The 20,326-nt window shown below is 41.2% G+C and overlaps 1 protein-coding gene across 1 annotated transcript; it reads right to left on the reverse strand.

Annotated features, from left to right (window-relative positions):
* Nucleotides 1-9,736: 9,736 nt before the first annotated feature.
* odad1 (outer dynein arm docking complex subunit 1) lies at nt 9,737-19,600 on the reverse strand. The gene is made up of 14 exons (XM_086117403.1): nt 19,534-19,600; nt 19,172-19,268; nt 18,918-19,107; nt 18,057-18,182; nt 17,853-17,966; nt 17,677-17,744; nt 15,723-15,895; nt 15,485-15,619; nt 15,088-15,170; nt 14,838-15,006; nt 14,560-14,696; nt 13,683-13,792; nt 13,492-13,582; nt 9,737-13,384 (listed from the first exon to the last, which is right to left on the reverse strand). The coding sequence occupies exons 1-14, from the start codon at nt 19,598-19,600 to the stop codon at nt 13,289-13,291; spliced, it is 1,656 nt and encodes a 551-aa protein (XP_085973529.1). The 3' UTR covers nt 9,737-13,288.
* Nucleotides 19,601-20,326: the final 726 nt, after the last annotated feature.

The following is a 20,326-nucleotide window of genomic DNA, read 5'->3' on the forward strand; positions in this document are numbered from 1 at the left end:
CTTGAAAACCACTCTTGTTGGAGGCAGAAGCTCAACTCGGCGCCCGATTGGGCTGCAGCAACGCGTCTGGCGTCTGATTGGATAAGCGCCACGCCAGTTCTCGGACAAGCACCCGCCTTTCAGGCCAATTTGTCGTTGATTGGTCAGTGATTTTAAAGCGCCGCTTTCCTATGACGGTTTTTTTTGGTGGTTTTTGCGTTTTTTAATTCAAACAATGGGATGCAAGTTGTTAAAGTTGCCAACGACTTATTGTTTATCGCACTTTTAACATTAAACGTTTGTTTTAAAGGCACGATGAAGATGTGAAAAATCCGAGTGGACTATTTTGTATTTACTTTTTAGCACACTCTGTGAAGACTGGTGTCAAATTACACTTGAGGAGGAACTATGTAAAGCAGGAGAGTATGGTTTGAAGTTTGAATCTGTAGAACAATTGTTAATTTCTCTCTAGAATTGTGAATTTTCTCGCTGAAAACGTGGACTTCTTTGAAAAGTTGTCTCTGGATTTTTTTAAGTACCATAGTAATGGTTTGAGTTATTGGAAAAATAGTGATTACAAATATAAATGAATTCATGTTTAATTCAAACACCAGTGGAAGATATTAAACGTTAATTCAGTTTACAGACCAAATGAAATGCCCAACATTAAACAAGGAAAAAGGTTTTTAATTGTGATGTGACCACGGCAACTTTTTCAATGCTAGCTTTCTATGGTTATTGGTGTCAAATTACACCAACACAGAAAGTGTCTGCAGAGATGTGCTGGGAACAAAAATTGGCCCGGGAATAGGAGTTGGTGGCAGCAGTCACTTGGCTCATAATAATCATTGTGTGTGTGTGTGTGTGTGTGCGTGCGCGCAGGGGCGGGGGTAAAGGCCGTAATTTACATGACTTATAATTGTCAGCCATCCTTGCATAGTAACATTTCTAAAGAGGATGTTGCCAAATCAAATGTATCCCTCATCTTCCATTAATTATATGTGCATTAAATGTGTTTGCATTTCAAAGCTGTTATTTGTGGCATAGGTGCTGAAAGAAATACAAATTTGCTTCTTCAAAAAGTCGAACCTAGTTCTTTCTGTGTTCTTATACAATTTAACGGCAGTGAAAACATTTGAAAACAAATGATCTTCTTCCTGTTAATGACTAAGCTTTATAACCCGACCAACCTGTTTTTTTTCCCTTCCTTAAGTTTACTTCCGTTCTTCAACTGGCTCATCCAACTGTTAAACCAAAGGAAGTGACAACAGGCGCCCGTCCTGGCTCGAGCCCACCGCTTCAAATGAGGCCGGCACGCCGAAGGCCTTTCACTGTAAATTACCAAGCGGAACAAATAGCTTTCAAGGCAGATACGAATCTGCAAATGTTAATGCTGTGTCACCTGCAATTATTTTCTGCACATAAAAAAAAAAAAGTAAACATCTACCATTGTTTACCAGCTGTTGTTCAACTAAAGCCGCTTTCTCACTGCCTGTAAAATCCGGCCTTTTCTGTGTTGCAGCACTGATGCGGAAAGGAAGTCGACCCAGCTTCGGCGGTAGTATCAGAAGCCTCTTTAACACAAAGACCCAGCAAAACCCAGACTCTAGAAATACTCAAGCAGTTGTAAACAAACATGCCGAAACTCAGACGCAGCACAGAACCACACTTTTCGAGCCAGGAGGAAACCGACTGCTTCATTCTTGTGATGAGTGACATGAATATACAGTAATGTGTTTTATTGATGGTGGACAGTCAAAGCGGAAATTACGTCTATTTGCGTCACAGTGTTAATCGCTCTTTGTGATTTGGATCGGGATATTCCAATTGAGCACAATTACCATGGGTTATCCCAAAGGTTTTCCAAACCGAATTTCGACCGTAACCCGAATATTGACTGCATGTACAGTAAATGTAGTCAATGCTTTCAAAGAAAAGCCTATAATAGACAATATCAGCAGTCCTACGTAAAATATTGTTACAGCACACACACTCACACGCTGGTTGCAGTTTTTCCGTTTATGTAAATTAAAATAAATTAAATGCAAAATTCTTAGACTTTGGTTCGCAGCTGGATGGCTTAGTTGGTACACAGCTAACTTTGGACACAGTGGGGATGGGGTTCAAATCCTGGTCAGGGCCTACAGCCCACCCATGGAAAATGGGTGGGTTGCATTAGGAAGGGCGTCTGGTGTTCAAGATGTGCAAAACATATCATGTTACTTGTTTAGGTGAAAGTTGCTCGATTGTCTTTTTAACCACAGCTATCCTGATAACCTGGTAAGCCATTTATAAGTAACTTTAACTCATCGTTGTGAGTAGTTTTTACACCATTTGGATCAAAATCTTGACCCGGCGAGCTGGGTTAGCTAAACCACTCAATTTGATGAAAATCAATGAAAAGTAACTCTACTTCTCATTGGTTATTCTCATGCACCGGGCCTGCTCTGCGTAATATGTGGCAACAGACTTGAAGACAGACACAGTGCTCCCAAAAAATAAAAAAATAAATAAATACTACACGGAATACTCTGATTCCATTTCTCCTATCTTATCTTTGTGAAGGAAGATTACGGACCTTCGGTTGTAATTGTTTCCCATTTCCCCAAGATGAGAACAGCTCGTTGAAGAGAAACAAGTGCAGGGCTTCCACTAATTCCATCAATGACATTCATTCAGTTGTATATTCTTATATTGCTTTATTATAAAACCTACTGCTTGCAGAATTGCCTCTCACACAGCCCTACAAACACCTTCTGGTACAACAAGCTCAGAAGCCGGAAATTCCACAAGTCAACTTCCAAAACCCCATTCCATGTTTGTACCTTACATACAGATCACAGACACGAGGGTGGATGATCGTTAGATACACAATGTCTAATTACACCGCTGTTGGATGGCAACAATTGCTTTCACCACAAAAGGCCTGGGAAAATGAACGTTGGGCACTTAACTTCACACCCATGTTCCAACACTGCAGAATTCAAGTATATGTCAGAATCGCTAGGCTCTGATACGACCTTCAAAGAGAAAATTGCCAAATTGCCACTCCCCGTCCCCCCTCCCTATTCCGTGTGACTGCAAGTTGCACTAATCAAAGGGCACGAAAGAAAGATATCCTTTATCCTTTATTTGTCCCACACTGGGGAAATTTACAGTCTACAGCAGCAAGATTGTGGGTAGAAAGAAGAAGAAAAAACCCCCAAACACCATTCAATTAAGTGCAATATAAATACAAAATGGATAAGTCACAGTGCTCCCCGGACAGAACTGGCCTTATGACCAGTCGCTCCAGTCTCTTTCTGTCCCGGGCCGAGATGCTGCCTGACCAGCAGACAATGCCATAATGGATGGCCGAGGCCACCACTGAGTTATAGAAAGTCTTAAGGAGTGACCCCTGAACCCCCAAAAAAGATGCAAACGTCAATTTTAACCGGCAATGTAAAAGCGATGAGAGGCCTAACAGAGGCAGGATGACACATGTGTGAGCATGCAAAATATTTTGTACGTCAGAACAGACGCTGACTCCAGTTAATTGAGTGCATGTTGCCATGTCACTGTTTCAAATATTCACTGAGTTCTGAGTTGAGGGCAAAGGCAGCCAATTTTGCAGGATGTTCGTTTAAAAGAGGCTCATGCAGTATGTTTGTGCAGTTGCCTGCAGCATTTCAGGCCACAAATTACGAGTAGCATGTTTCACAGAGTATATTTGTTTCAAAATGTTTTTTTTAGCTTACCCCAAGCGAAATATCTTGTCAAAAGTGTCTAATTTTAGCACGTCTCCTGGGATCCTCACCACCCTTTTTTTTTCTTCCTAAATCCGCCGCTTCCCCGCCACTGCTGCAACCGCCCGCAGATTTCAAGGAAGCCTTCGGGGCCATAAGCCTATTTAGTGACTCGCCTCACCTTCAGAAATATAATGACAAAAAAAATAATTACATGCAGTGTTCAAAGGCGGCTGGCAGGATCTGGGACCTCTTTCGTCACTCTGTCATTTGGATTGCTGACTTGTGCACAGTAAAGAATAATCACAGTTTTTTGTTTTTTTATATATACTGCATTTTTAGTCATCTGAATGCCACGATACATTCATGAAAAAATATGATGCAGTCATCCTCGGTTTACAGCGGTCCTGACATAAAACATTTTGAGGTTACCACAGTAGTTTGTAATTTGATTTCTTTACGTTAAAGGCCTCAGAATGTTTTATGTACCAATATCTACTGGAATGATGAATTTATGATGGCACTGCTCAGTAAATGAGCAAATTGTGACGTCAGGAAAATTTGGGTTCCATCACCACATTAGGGATGGAAGTCTGCCGTAAATTGAGGACCCACTGTACATTTAGCTAAATGCAAAATGATTCATATGTTTGCCACTTTTTGTTGTTGTTAAAATCCATTTGATCTGTTAATTGGGTATATTTTGGTTGTAAATGGCCCAAGATGTTTTTACATTTTGCCAAAAAGTTGTAGATGAAAATTATTTCAAAGCTCTCTCAAAACATGAATATCCAATGTCTTACAGTCTGTTAGACGTAATACTAGACTGGTGCAATCGCCAGGAGAAATGTAATGCAATATTTAAAAATGAATTCCAATCTAAAATCTGTAGTTTGACTGTGTATGTATCTTCATAATTTTTGAGGTTACAAATGGGATGCAATGAACCAGTTTGAGTTCAGTTTTTATTATATTTTGAATTTATGGCCTAGAAGTGTTTTTATACAAATATTTACTATGACTTTACAGTGATACTGCATTAATTTATGTTACACCATATTCCGACTTATGTACGTAATATATTTGTCGTTGTAAGCCGAGGAACCCTGTCCAAGAAATTAGCTTGTCATGCCTATCATGAACGGACCCACAAAAATGCTTCAAGAAGCTATGCCTGAAAAGAAATTGGAAGCCGGCCATTTTGGTGTGAAACGCCCATTTTTTGGTCATTTTGAGTTATTCTCATTGTTTGTGGAACATGACAGCAAAGATTAATGACTCATAATAAAACACAAATCTCTAAGAACTCAACTTCACGCTGTTAAAACTTGACCAAAATGCAAACATAAATAGAGGACCCTCGGTATCTATGATAAACATGAGTCAGGCTGAATATTTTGGGATTTATCGAGTAATTCCGATGAGGTTTTATTTGGACTGTAGTCCAAGAAATCAAATCAATGATAAGATTGTCTCTGCAAATTTGAACCCTCTTAGGAAAGTGCAGATTGCGAAGCTTCTAATGGCCTGAGTGCCTACAATAGAGACACGGGAGTAACTCAGGGATGGCAGAAGGCATTACTCACTCACCAATCTGGAAGAGTGGAAAGTGGGCACCAATAGAATCAGGCGGATGAGTGAAGGTTTGGGGGAAGGGGGTGGGTGGGGTGTCTGGATGGGTGAATTGTGAGATAATTTCCTCTCCTTCCTCCTTTGCCTACCGCAACTTGTTTCCATCCATTTTTGTGTGGCTCAATGGAGGCCCTGTGTGCAGTCCATGCACAGGTAGCCAGCAAAGAAAGCAAAAGACATGCAATTGTACAAACAGTTTAACTGTCTACCGCTTTTTCCAGCTGCACGAGGGGAGGGGGGATGGGCGGGGGAAACATGGCAAAAGGCGAAAAGAATCATTCACAAAAAAACAAACCTCTCTATATTTTGCAAGTGTGGAAATATTATTTCAAGACCCCCGACTGTTCTCCCACACAGTGACATGATCAGGATGGCAAGTCGGTTTCAAGCGCCTATATTTCACCTCCATTTTATGAGCACAAAAGGCCTGACCTGACTTGTGGAATGTCAGTGCTCCAAGCAAAGTAGGGGCCCTTCAAAGAGCAAGGGTCAGGATTAGGTTTGGGGGAAGGGAGGGTGTGGCCTGATAATTGGAAGAATTGGTGGCTGCAATCTGAGCTCTTTTGTTTTGAACTACGGGGGTCCCGCATGGTTCAGCGTCCTTTCTCCTGTCGTCAGGCGATTCCTGCGGTGCTCGGAGGACAACATAAAGTTGACTTCTCACTTGGGATCACAGGGGGCTTGACTGATATGTCTATTACTATAATAATATCGAAAGACAACATTACATTCAAATATCCACATGGAACAAACATAAATTACACTCACAACAAGCAGGAGAGTGTTTCTCAACCTTTTTGGAGCCAAGGCACAAATTTCACATCGGGGACCCCCCCCCCCCCCTCCTCCTCCAACAACTCACCATGCACACCACTGAGCATAACGATTCACAAAAAAATTGGATAAACAGGTTCATTATGTACTATCCGTGGGTGGCATCGATCAATTAACGCAACATTGTTTTTAAGAGAAAATAAACCATTTTAGGCCCAAGTAACTTGAGATTGGATAATTTACCGAGGCACACCTGATGATTTCTCGATGCACACTAATGTGACACGGCACACCGGTTGGGAATCACTGCAATCGACATTTAGACACGTGTCATTGGTTTAACATTGACCGGCGTGAAAATCAATAATTCAAACATAGAACTAAGTGCAGTGTGAGTTTTTATGGTTTTACTTCAATACACCATCACTGTAGATGATGAAATAAAAAAAGATCAAGGGTGAAGAATCTCAGGCCTGTGCACCATATGCGCCTTGCGATGAACTTGACAAGGCCCACGACGCAATTCTAAAAACAATTTAAAGCAGCGATGAACGGGCACTCGCACTCCAAGACGAGGGTGCGCTAAAGTAGGGAGGAGCATCAGCGGGGACTAAAAACGAAATCGGAGCTTCATGAGAACGCCTTTGAACATCTTCAGGGTGGAACCTTTACGTTATGACCAGTTGTCAAGCTTGGCCTCCACGCTCCGCCCACACGCAGTGATAAAAATGCAAATGCTTATCAACTATGCATTGCCTTTCCGTCTAGTATATTAGCTTAAAACTTGGTGAGAATCAGGGCAACACAGGGCACTGGGAAAAGACCAAAGCAACCTAAAGATGTCACCTTCAAACCAAAATGTCAGCTTGTCTTTTCAGACATTCATCCCTGAGACTTTTTATGGGTTTATTCAGGACAGACATCCCTATCAAATATTATACAAATCTGTCAAATTTGGTGAGTTTACTCATCTTCAAAATGGGAGCAAATTTTACTTAATTTAGTTGTCTAAAATTTTGCTTCGATGGATTTTCAGCAATAGTTGCAACGTGCGAGCAATATCAATTTTTCAACTAAAAGTGTGTTCTCTGAAAACAGATACCTGGAAACCAGACTATGTGTGGCTCAGGAGATGATGTCAACATTCCCAAGGCGTGTGCGGATCTTGCTGGTTGACTTTCTTGTTTCATGTTGCTTCCAAGCATTAATGCTTTGATGAGGATTTGCAGAATGCTAGAGTGTGCCTGTTTGGAACTGCTCCGATAACAGAAAAAGGACTTAAGATATATTTGCTATCGACTTAGAAAGATTGAAATGACACATTTTGCTTTTGGAAAAATGTGGTTATATATAAACTTGTAGAGAGCCATGTTTTTGGCTTGGACACTCAACAATTACATGAATGACACTTGCAGTTTTGGGGCTGTTGATTGCTCTCTCTAATTTGGTTGCTGGTAAACCTAAATGAAAAACAAAAGGGTACGAGTGCTTGTTCTTTGGCTTTTTTTTTTTTTGGGATTGCTCCACCAAAGGACTAAGGGACTAATTTGACTGTGACCATGACGAACCAAAAATGAAACTGGCTGTGTTGCACTCCAGCAAATCTTGTGAGACTTCATCTCAGGGAAGATCGAAAAGATTAACTCCCTGCAGTTTTAGGTTTTATTTATTTCTTTATTGCTTTTGCTGTGTTGGATAGTTTTGTGGAATCCGATTCCTTGGAATAACAGAGGAATCCTGGGTATCTTCCTCATTTCCTCTAGGAGGGCAACGTAAAGAACCAAGGAACATGCCACTGGGCCAAGTTTGTAGGCTTTGTGACCAAGGCAACAACCCAAAACAGCCATAAATCAAGACGTCTCCTATGCCTTTCTGCCGTGCTGCATGTCCATAAATTGTGTGATTGTTAGTTTTTTTTCTCATGAAGGATTTAACTGGAAAAGTTGCGGTGAACTATGTCTTTCTCCTCTGTGAACTACTTGAGATGAGCGCCATCCACCTTCTTCACCTCTTAGCTCCACCCTCCCCGCGTCTGTGTGTAAGTGGAAATTTCCAGTAATTCTCCGAGCATGGCAAGAAGCGCTCCTCCTCCCAGTCTCCTCCCGCTTCCGCGATTTTCCCGCCTTCCAGCTTTTACCTGCCCCCAGACATCATGGCCCTTCACACTTGTGCAGCAACGTTGGAACGACTTCATGCTGACACAGAACGTGGGATCGTAATCATTTCATTTCAAACGTAAGAACCAATGTTGAGTGCTTTTTAAACCACTGGGCTATGTTGAGGCTCTTGAAAATCTGGAGTACCCTACACTACGGTGAATAATTCAAGAGGTTTGACTACTTCAACATTAGTGATGAACAACTGTTTGTTTGGAATGGCTCACCAATCCTGTTCATGATTTCTGACACTCGTAACAAATAATGATTCCGAAGGTTTTTACAATTTCAAATGACCACTTTGATACCATTCCGATTCTATCACTGGTGGGGCTATTTTTAGAGCAGACTCGTGGGCTACTCATATAGTCCTTGGGGGCTACCTTCATGACAATTTTTGCGCACTTGCAGCTGCAAGAGGTTCAATCATTCACCTCATGCAATACCTTAACAAGAGCAAGCGTGCCTTGGCTGTGCTGTACAAAAAAAAAAAAAAAACTTCAAACAAAAGACAAGAGGCAGCTGGAGGAGAACTTTAGTGTGTGCGCTCGTGGCATGAGGCGCGCTGACCTTAGCTCCATTGTGCAACTCCAACAAAGAGCCATCTGCACAGCAACCAAAGCAGCGACGGCGAGGGAGTCGCACACAGGGGAGAGCGAAGCAAGGGGGGGAGGTTGTGGGGGGGCTTTTGGAAGTGAAAATAAACAACAACAACAACAACATGAATTCATAGATGCTAGAAGTTATCAGAAAACAAAGACGGAACTCTCTTTCCTCTGTCAGAAGACAAGGAGAGCTGCAGGCCTAATAACTCAAGTGCATATTTCCTGTCTGCAGCCTGATACAAAGAAGTCAAACCGAAACCAAATATTACGCCACAGAGGCAAGATTCTTGCTGAAACTCCAGTTACACGTGCAAATCTGTACACGCCGCTTTCATGTTCGCACAAAGACAAAATGGTGCCCGGGATATCTGCAAAGATCTCTAAATGTTTCACAGGTAAAAACATGACAGTCGGGATTGCTTAGCAACAGTGGGAAGAAAAGAAATACATCAGGAGAAACCCGCCGTGCTGCCACCCAGCGGTCGACATTTGGCACATGTCGAAGAATAATTTATAGGAAAGAGATGCAGAACACGATATTTGCATAGATAAAGATTGACTTGATTTAGTAGGGGGGGGGGGCGTTTGAAAATGTTTCCACCAATCTGATTGGCTGGGAAACGTGCTCATGGTGTGTGGTTGCCTAGCAACACCCCCTGAGATGTGGGTGAGAGGGTTGAAGGGAGGGTGGGAGTGCTGGTGGCTGCGGTGGCAGTAGCATTGGCTGCGGGGTGGGGTGGGGGGGCCTGTGTTATACATACGTCAAGGGGAGGGAAGGGCTCCGGGTGCAGGCGGAGGAAACTACCTGGCAACATTCCCAAATAAACAAACAAGGACGAGGGCAACGAGGGAGACCGACTGGGAACATTTTTTTTTATTAGCCAAGATAGTAGGGCAACAAGGTCTTTTCCACTCCCCAATAACAAGACACCGCGGAAAGACGCATAGAGTTCATGCAAGGGCGCTCAGTCTCTCGTGCCTCCCCCAAAAAAACACTTTCGGTGACTGGTGTGGTTCCACAGCAGAAAAGTGAAGAATCCAGACAATCAAGCCAATCAAGGTGTGCAAATAGGAAGTTGCTGAGCAAAAAGGAGAGGATAAAGTTACTGTCAAGGGGAGTGCTTGGGCCAGGGTGGAGATTTCACTACTTTCGCTATAGGTAGAGACTGCTGGAGAAGGAGGAGGTGAGTCCAGGCGGGCATTGAGGGCTCTTTGTCAGGAGCAGGAAATGAGACTGGTGTTGCGATTAACAAGGGAGGGTTTCTATGGAGATGCAGGGCCGTGTGCAGGGAAGGACGAAGAGGAGGAGGGGTTGGCGGCGAGAGTAGAATTTCAAAGACGCCAGTCTCTCCTCCATCACGTTTCTCTGCTCGCTGTTTCCACGGCGCCCCCTTTTATCTGATGTAATCTATTTAAGCCGAGGCTGCAAGTGGGTTTATCTTAAATAAGCCCACCAAGCCATCGCTCCACCATTCAACCTAATGGTAGGAATAATAGTTCCACATCCTCCCAAAAAAAAAAAAAATCTTTAAAGCAACACGAGCTCCAGTCGATTACATCAGATTGACCCATTTATGTGCGCTCTCTTCTTTGAAGTATTTGATGCAGCATTTCAGTGATATTGCCTTGAATGCACAACCACGCCGCTCTGTTAGCTTGACCAGAGGATATTGAGGTACCAATTCAATATCCCAATAAAGTGACACGACTGAGTTTTTCAAGATACAAACTGTCATTCTTCTGACACTTTGTTTTCACTTGCAAATGAAAATTTGAGATATTGTACGAGAACTGAAAGGTGGCCGTGAGCTCAACTCATTTCACGACAAGCAGCCGTTTGGTAGTTCTCCCAAAAAGTGGTTTCAAACTGCTTATTTCGTTCGTAGTTGACATTAACTGTCGAACTAAGCCTGAAACAAAAAGAATAATGCCGTGCTTATTTAAAACAACCACATATTTTAGCCATACTTGAGTCCCTTTATCTTAATGCTAACAAATAATGTATGTCCTGTCTCACAGTTCTAAAGTTTGGTGTTCAAATCTTCACTTGAGTTTTCTCCTACATTCTCCCTCTTTTTCCCACATTCCACAAACATCCCTGTTGGGATTGATCAAAGAATCAAACTCTTCCATTGTTGTGAATGTGAAGGGTTGTCTGTCTATGTAGGTGCCCTGTGAAGGGATAGACACCAGCCCTTGCAACTGCAATCAGGACAAGCTGCATAGAAAATGAAAGATCAATATTAATTTTTAAAAATGTTTATCTAAATGCAGCCAAAATTGGATAAACTGTCACAGTCAACACACGGTGCTGAAAACTATTGCATTGAATACCCAATTTTGATCCAAACTAATACTCCCCGCGACCCTAGTGAGGATGAAGCGGTTCGGAAGATGAATGAACGAATAATACAATACTGAAACAATCCTATTTTAAGACTTCAAAATTAGGAGTTGTGGCTTTCATTTTTTTTTTCCTCGATTAAAAATTTGGCAACATTTTCCACATTTTATTGTTTTCTACAAGAGTGGCTTACTACTGAAATACTAAGGTTGTATTGTTTCTATTGTTGGAAGATGGTGTCAAATAATAAGGAGTAAAAATAAGGAGTGTGCATGTACATTATGTGTGTCTTTCACATCCAACTGCTCTTAAAATCCACACTCAGTTCTGAACACAATTCTAATCCAAGCATTAGAAGTGATGATTAAAGCTCTGAGTTGACACTTCAATCACATTTTGATTGTTCTCCCCACCTTTGCCAATTGTCATTGTCCAAATATTTTAAAACTGTCTGTGACCTTTAAATCCCAAAAATAGTAACAGGCTTTGTGAATTGTTTCGCAAAGCCGGTGGTACAAATATAGCATCCAAAAATAAATCACTGCCTTGAGTTTTTCAGGAAGCTGCTGTTTGGATAAGATGACATTTCAAATGGCTGTAGAATAAAAGACCAGAATAGAGATTTCTCATACTGAGGTTCGACATAAACAGTGTATTGACTCCCATGTATGCTACAGTGCAAAAAAAAACAGTTCCTGAACAAACTGTACATTAGCATGTTTCTTAGGAAGGTTTTTCAAATTGAGGCATGCCCCGATAGACCCTTAGGGGTGGTGCAGCAACTTCACAATAATCAAGAAAAAATATGTTTTCAAACCTGCTAAACCTCGGCTACACTAAAGGCAAACTAGTATATCTAGTATATTTTTAGACTATTGTGTTACAATTGTTTATCTGCGCATTTTTTCCAAATGTGAGGCACACCGCAAAAGTTGCAGCAGCTTGAAAAAAACAAATAAAAATTCTATCATCAAAGCCTGTTAATATTTATTTATATTATCTCTCTATCCCCCTCCTCACCCCATTGTTTATCTCAGTGGCTCTAGCGGAAGTGTGATTGCGTGCGTGTGTTTGCGCGCGTGTGTATGTGTGTGAGTGTGTCTGTGCGTGTGTTTTCACGTTGAGCGCATCAAAATCAAAATCTCAGCATGTCAATTAAAATGACAAAAGCTTTTTGCTGCCCCCAACCTTTGTGTTGGGGCATAGCAGCCAATGTCACGCATTAAACAGTGTACCGGTACTTTCACAGTGTGGTCCAAAGTCAGATGGCCGTTTACACATTAAAAAGCACAGCTGGTTTCTGCAGCGCGTCTTTATAGCTCACATTGCGATCGAGATTAGAATGAATTAAAAAAAAAAAGCACCCAAAAAAAATGTACGAAAATTATACTTTGAGTGTCGACACTACTCGTCAAAAGTTAGGGATATTGAGATTTTCAGGTGGAATTTCAGGACGAAGCTAAAATACACTATTACTTTTATAGGTTAGTTTCATTTGCCCCTCTCTAAACTTTTGAATGCCATTCAGTGCTTCAGTGTTTATATCACAACTTGATGTTCTCAAACAAGGAGCTGAATGGCAAAATTCAGAGCAGGTAATGGATGCGTGAATATCTTCAAGGATGTCCGCTTGTCTTTCTTTCTGTGACACTTCCAGTCACTCTCAATTTCTGTTGTTCCAGTAGGTTCATCCTGAAAGTTCACGCGCAAGCCAAAGATCACTAACTTTTTGTGAGTACTGTACGTGTACAACACTGCCTCAAACCTATGGCCCAGGGGCCAGATCCGGCCCACGAAAGTAAATCAGGTGTCTGTCATGGTTTTGTTTTATATTTCAGCTCCCACTGGAGAGAAGGGCGTTTCCCTCCAGCAGGCGCACCTGTCACCAATCTCCCACGTTAACCAGCTGCCAATAACCAGTCTGGTGTTCTGTTAATAAACATTTGTTATCAACTCTTATCTCTGCCTACGTTTGTGAAATCTAATTCCGTTCTGGAGCATTCCAGACACCCCTGGTATACAAGCTACATTAGAAATGACCTCTTCATCAGACCTGACATAGGGATCTACCACTCAGATCTGTGCCGTCACTGTTTCCTCTTGAATCCGTGGGCTCGTTTTGAAGATTTTTGTTGCCAACTTGAAGTCTGAATTCTCTCTTTGCGTAACCTGGAAGGAAAATATGAAGACCGTCACACACATTATAACCGTTTCCTAAGTAACATAGACTGTAAAAAATAAAAATAAAAAAACAGTTAAAAAAAATTCTGACTCACCCCTTCCAATATTCTTCTGCGGAGTTCCCCCTGAGAGAGCGGCCACTCTTCCTCATCCGCGACAAGCAAGTTGTCCGGGTCACAATTCACACTAGGGAGGTCAGAAAACACATCTGTCAGCACAAAGCCTATAAATGAAACTGTATGTGCACAAAATGTGAAATGATCTTATTTGAAATAAAAATGTAAACCTCTGGACTGAAGGTTGAATGATAATATTCTCCTGGAGTGTCTTTGTGTTTTGGCCAAAAAGAAATTTGGGCAGATTGGGATTGGATGGGTGGTAGTCTTTGCCGTTTTCCTGTAATTGTAAATAAAACAATAGTTATGCTGTGCAAGTGTGCAGAGTGGTGATTTTGTACGAAAAACGGTGGGGCGTAGAACACATAATGGGAAACTGACAGTATTTTCTCAAAGCGTCCAATTACTATACATAAACATTTATTTCGACTTCCTGCTTGATGCTGAGTGTGATTGGCATTGTTTTGGATATGTGTGAATATTATTCCACGAAACCCTGACTGTGGATAGAATGGTGATGAATGACGCACGCATGCACGGTCACCCCTCACGAGCCATCTCACTGAAACATTTCTGGCTGTGCCCCTGCAAGTTGTTGTCTGTCTCTCAATGTGCTGTGTGATGGACTCTCAATCAATCCAGAGTAGAGTCCGCCCTTTACCCGAACTCAGCTAGGATACTGTCGGTCCCAGCTCCCTGGGACCGACAGTGTGAAAAACACGTGTAGAAAACGGATGGATAATAATACAAATAAAGTAATTTATAAAAAGTATTATTTCATTAAATATAGATTTTTCTAATCTCAATTATTTAAAATTATTATTTTTTAAATTATTTTTGTTTTTGTATTTTGTTTTGCTTTTCTGTTCAACATCATAGTTTGGCCCTGTTAATTGTTGCTATCGGCAGAGTTTCTTGGGCTTGAACTCCCCAAAAGTCTATGAAAAAAAACCTAACATATGACAGTCACAGTCACTGGGCTGTTTGAAAGACAAAGTATGGTTCCTTCACACACATTAATTTCACACTTTCACACATTTGCATTACCTTGTTATCAAGGAAAGCCTGTATGGTGAGGAGCTGGTTGGTCTTCTGCTCCACCAAACCCAAATAGGGCATAATATTGGTGTCACTGATGGAGTCCTCCATGTCACACTCCACTTTAGCCACAATACAGCTCACTCCTGTGAAAATTAAAACAAGACTCTTTCCTACTCTGTATTACATAAGTGCATATTCACTGGCGACATTATTAGGTACACATGTAGGTTCAAGTTTAAGCCATTGCTGTATTTGTGTGATGATATCTACAGGGGACGCCAGACCTGTTTTAACCTCCTCCAGCACTTTGCTTAAGACAGCGGCACGGTTTTCAAAGTCCCCAATTTGCGACTCGGCGTCTTTCTGCCGTGCATCGATGTCCCTCAGCGAAGCGTGATGGTCCTGCTCTTGTCGCAAACCTCTCATTTGAAATTGCTCCATCTCTCTCTGGATCTGTATTCGAAACACATTGGATGATGTGGAGTAACACGCATATGGTGTGGTGGTGTGGCCATGGTTTGAGACACAGCTCACCTGGCCGATTTGATCCTGCAGAACCTCAATTTCATTGTTTTGTTCATTTACAAAGTTGAAAAGTGCAAAGTTACGGTCTTCACCTGCACAAGGAAACAGCAAAATACCCGGTGAAATATGCAAAATACATGACACAAGCAGTATCAGACATTTTAAAAGTCACCAAAATATTAGAAACAGCTAGCAATATGATGCAGTCCAGTTCTACTCGACTGCAAACAATGAAAAATAAATTAAACATTTGAACCCCAGGAAACAAATCCATTACATTACAGAACTTTTGGCTCATGTCAAAGTAAACAAATAGGGTTCCTTGCTTGAGTGAGTGCTACAAATATGCCCTGATCACATCTGGCTCTCGACTCAACAGTATCGCAGAAGCTGATGTTAGACATACCTTGGATGAAACTGCTGACAAGCAATTCTGGGTCAGCCTCTCCTGTCACAGACTGAATTCTCTGGAAAAACGCCTCCAAGTCGTCTGGCGACTCCTCACTCAAGTCTTTAGTTCCCTGCTCCTGCAGACCTAAGACTGATTGATGCAACAACAAAAAAAGTTAGATGAGAAGACACAAAAAGGGAGAGTGATAGGCAAACTTTCACAGCATCGTTTCAAAATACTGTCTATCTCTGACCTTGCTCTGTCACATCCTGGCCCATCTTCTCATTGTATTTGGTGGTGATAAAGTCTCTGAGGCCAGACTCATGTGAAATAACCCTCTCCAGCTCCCTCATCTCTGTGTTGTACTGGGCAAGATCCTTGTCTGCTTTCTCTCGCATCATCGCCAACTTGGACTGAGCCTCCACTCTAAATGCACAAAATATGACCACGACTATCACATCATGTGTGTTTGTTACGCATAGTCATAAATAAGGGCTGAGTTGGAGTCCATGTGGGACGCAGCAAGGTTCAGACCAACAGGGCTAGGAAAAATTATGTGTGTAATAATAAAATAGTAATGTATTCTCATTTTTAAATTGCATATTTTTAATTAGTTATGATAAATGAACCGATTACAGTATGGAGTGTCAAAAATAGTTTGTTAATAATGAATTTCAGTGACGTGGTTATAAAATTACCCATGCGTCTGGTATCATAGTCTAATGTTTCTAACAAACAAATCAATGCCAAAATCGATGTAGAATTTGAGGAGTTATCATTACCAGTCGTGTATTGGAGCATAGCAGTGGTGAATGGAAGGACTCCCGGTTCAAGATGGCGGCTCTGTCGTCATTCCCTCAACTACACGAGGCTCACTTTACATTCAAAATAATTGGTGTGTTGAATTTAATCAATTCTATTTTGTCAAGTATTTGAACAAAATAAAATCATATGGATGCAGATCCGTTTTTAAAGTAGATAATCTAATTGTGATGAAATAAAAGGTAGTACATTCGACAAAACGTTTTTGTTTTTTCAGTGTCGTGGTTAGCTACAGTATGTATATAGCTCTGCGCTTCTTCTACCATTGGGCCAATGGAGCACAACACTGCCACATGCTGGCAATGGCAAGGTACTTTCTTGACCCCATTGTGCTTTCCCACTTTTCTGGCCAATCAGAAAGACTAAATATGTTACACATATGAATTAAGTGTCCTGTAATAGCCAGTTAAACGTCAACATGTGCAGTACATGTGTGATACAACATGTATGTTTGGCACTGCAAAGACAAAAAGCAATGTTGGTTGTGTGAGTGCAACTGCTTGCATTGGTAATTTATGGAATGCAATGCCTGTTTTCCCTTCTCACAGGGTTAGGGTTAGTTAATTCAGTTTTTTTCATGAATTTTAATGATGAACAGTTTTTTACTTCTTCCTACTCCCTTGAACATAATAACTGTGTTGAATGAAGACTGATTTCTTTCTTTTTACTATTTTATCTACCTTATCTTCTGTCAAATTATTACTGTATATGTTTTATGTTCAATAAACAACAACAACAACAACTCATTGACATTATTGGATTGAAAAAAAACCCAGATGTAAAGCACGGACCAGATAATCACAATGGAATAAAAATGATTTGATCAAATCATTATTTTTTAAACCCTACACATGTATTTATTGTTTTTTTAAACTCTTCACATCTATTGGGAAGAGGACAGAAAACCATAAAATTTCCTGCTGTGACCTGCACGTTCCTGCTAAATCGATACTTTGCAGTGAAGAAACAGCTTTTCGTAACAGTTGGGTGAAAACATCCTAAGCCCAAATTTGGTCCATTTCATTTTTTTTAAAAACAGATCTATATTATCGGTCAGTCCTCAGGTGGTGTGTGTGCAACTTTTACAAATTATTGACCAATCCAAAGTATTAAAAACTGACATTTTTTTGATGATGCAATGCTAATGGCTCAACAAACATGGATTTCTTTGTGTTTGTTTTCTGAAAGTGATGGCTTTACACATGCAAATTTCATCCAATGTCAGCAAGATGATCTGGAGGGGTGGGAAATATTGTGATACAAAACCAGTTCCAGTATTTGCACCTTTGTCCCGATGCCAAATATATATTCCAAAACAAGTGTTTGTGCCTTAGTGCCATTCCATCAAACAAAATTTGTAGTACAGTACATCTAAAACCTTGTACCTTGCATCGTGGGCTGCAGTCGACACATTGATTGCTTGAACGGTCTTCTTCCTGACATCCTGGAGCTCCTGCAGCAAGCAACCAATTACAACTAAGAGCCAGGGAAGATGGTGTTTTATTTAACACCTGTGTTGCTAGGATGCTGCAGGTCCTAGGAAATATGCTGAGATGTTCACCTGGACCAGCCTGTCTTGCAGCCGCTGGAAACGAACACGCTCAATATGAAGAGTCTGCAGCTCCTGCCGGAGGTGGCTGTTCTTGGTCAGCTGCTCATTAAATCGAGTTAAGGCCTTAGGAGACACATTTGAGTTGGTGAGCAGAGTTGGTATTTTTATGCTAGTATGTAAAGGCATACAGCTAATTTGATATTTGATATTCACTCCTTGCAGTTTGTTCTCCATTGTGCGTATGGCCTCCTGATTCCGCCTGTGGGCAGACCTTTGGGTGTCACTTGTGTTGGCATTCTCTTTCCTCAGCTCTTTCAGCTTAAACTCCATGTTTGAAATCTGCCCACATGACACACAAAACACAATCTGACTTAAGGGAGACAATACACTTTCCCCATAATTTAAAATAGTTCTTGGATGTAAAAATCTCAAAACATCAAAAAGCACACTGTTCACCATCTTTTTGTAGCCTCACTGAAACGAATCTGTTTTGAGATGGTGGTTATGTCTTATGTCACCTTTGCTGCGAGGACTACGTGAAGTCCGGTAAGTTTGTTACAAGGGGCGGAACCACATTGTGAGCCCTAATTTAAAAAAAGCAAGTGTGAAATGTGAATCAAATGAATGAAACAAGTACAAAAAGATGAAGTTCTGCCTTCACAAGTGAAAATACAGAACTTCATCACCAAGCGACGGAATTACATCTTGTCAATTAGTACGCGTACACATATTGCAAAAGACAAATACCCTCTCCCACCAATCAAGAATGTGCTGCTTCTCATCATTAATCACACTTTGATTAGTTTTTGGCTCTGTCATGAAAGTGTTTCATAGTTGTTCGTCTGTCGTTTCGAAATGGCTCCGGATCTTCGCCTATCCTAGCATCGTAGTCATGGGCGGAAGAAATCAGTGTGTATATTTAATTTTTTTGTGTGTGTGTTTATGTATTATGTAGCTTTGCTGTACCATTTGGTCAAAGTTGTGCTTACACAGGCAGCTCGGGAAAATGTTACTTAATTGTTTAATCACTCTTGACGGGTGAATAAGCACACCAGAAACTCGACTGTCATTCACCTCTTTTTGCAGCTCTTTTTGATGTTGCATTTCCTTCTCCAGCTTCTCCTCCAGGCGGTCTCTCTGCTCCAGCAGCACTTGAAGGCTCTCTGCATCCCTTTTGTCCTTCTTTTGACGGGACAAGCTCTTATAAGCACCAAGCTTATGCCGAAGCTCCTCCTGCTCGGCAGTCAGCTTCTCTATCTCCTGCCTTTCAACAAAAACAGAGTCATTTGGATGAAAAAAAACCCCCACTGATGAAGTTTTCTTCTCACTGTTGTTTGCACATTTGCTGCCGGGCCTGAATGCTGTAGGCTTGCCTGTCTGCATCCAAGATCCGGTACTGTCTCAGCAGCTTAGATTTCTCCAATTCTGTTGAAAAAAAAATGACACCCAAGTTTCTGCACATATGTTCATAGTGTATCTTGACGCGAGGAACACACATGAACACCAGCAGTCGCCTTTATAAAGTACAGTACTGCTCCACTATTCAGTGAGATTTCATCCAAGAGTTGTGTCAAAATGTACATTTTAAAATAACAAATGACTTTAACGGCTCTTGTATTAGATATCATTGTGCAAGGGTATGTAATGCTGTGAACTGAGAAATGTTCTTCTATATTTAACTCAGTATTACCTGTACTATCAGCATCGACATCACTACTGTCTGAGCGGCCACTTCTGGTTGCTCTTCCCCTGGACATGATTACACAGTACTCTAAAGGACACAAATGGTTGAAAACATTAACCCATTCTATTAAAACCACAGTGAAGCTGCCGTCTTGTTTTCCCCTACATATTTGAATTTACCGGGTGTTTATCTTCAAGTATGGCATGGCGGTATTGGTATGACGTTAATATTACCCAGGTGAAAAAAGCTAATTAGTGTGGGTAGCTACAAACTGTGCTACTAAAATACTTAGTTAAAAATTACGCTAACTGTAAGGGTGTTCGTTTGATACTCGAATAGAAGTAATCTTACCCGATTTAAAAAAAACTGATAACCCGGGACGTATTCTCAGTCGAATTTTCCTAGAGGGGAGCGGAAACTTGAGTTGTTAGTAACTGTCGCTAAGTTGCTTGAAACTTCATTTCCCAGCAAGCACTGCGCGAGCAGCAAGCACCAATTTGGTGGGTGAGCTTTTTAACTCGACCATTATCCTTATTTTGTATTTTTTGTTGCACTATCAATCTGTATTTTGACTCATATTTGAAAAAAAAGGTTAAAAATATTCACATTCACAACTACACCAAATGAGGATTTATTTGTGCCAGATCCACGCAGTAATGGGTATTCGTGGAGTGGACAAACGTTGTAGGCTCCATGGGAAATTGATAAAGCAGCCCGTACACGTTTTGTTAAGGTGTGAACTGTGTCCAACAAGCAAAATCAAAGTACAGCCTGTTTGTTTTAGCCCACGTGATGTGAA

The sequence above is a fragment of the Hippocampus guttulatus genome, chromosome 8 (genome assembly GCF_054856545.1).
Source record: "Hippocampus guttulatus isolate MCC_2025c chromosome 8, RoL_Hgut_1.0, whole genome shotgun sequence".
NCBI classification, from domain to species: domain Eukaryota; kingdom Metazoa; phylum Chordata; class Actinopteri; order Syngnathiformes; family Syngnathidae; genus Hippocampus; species Hippocampus guttulatus.

Coding starts and splice junctions, on each gene's coding strand:
- odad1 (XM_086117403.1), bottom strand. CDS start 19,600: ATGTCCAGGGGAAGAGCAACCAGAAGTGGCCGCTCAGACAGTAGTGAT. Junction 19,108..19,171: donor CAGCAAATGTGCAAACAACA/GTGAGAAGAAAA, acceptor TTTTGTTGAAAG/GCAGGAGATAGAGAAGCTGA. Junction 13,385..13,491: donor GCAGAAGAATATTGGAAGGG/GTGAGTCAGAAT, acceptor TTTTCCTTCCAG/GTTACGCAAAGAGAGAATTC.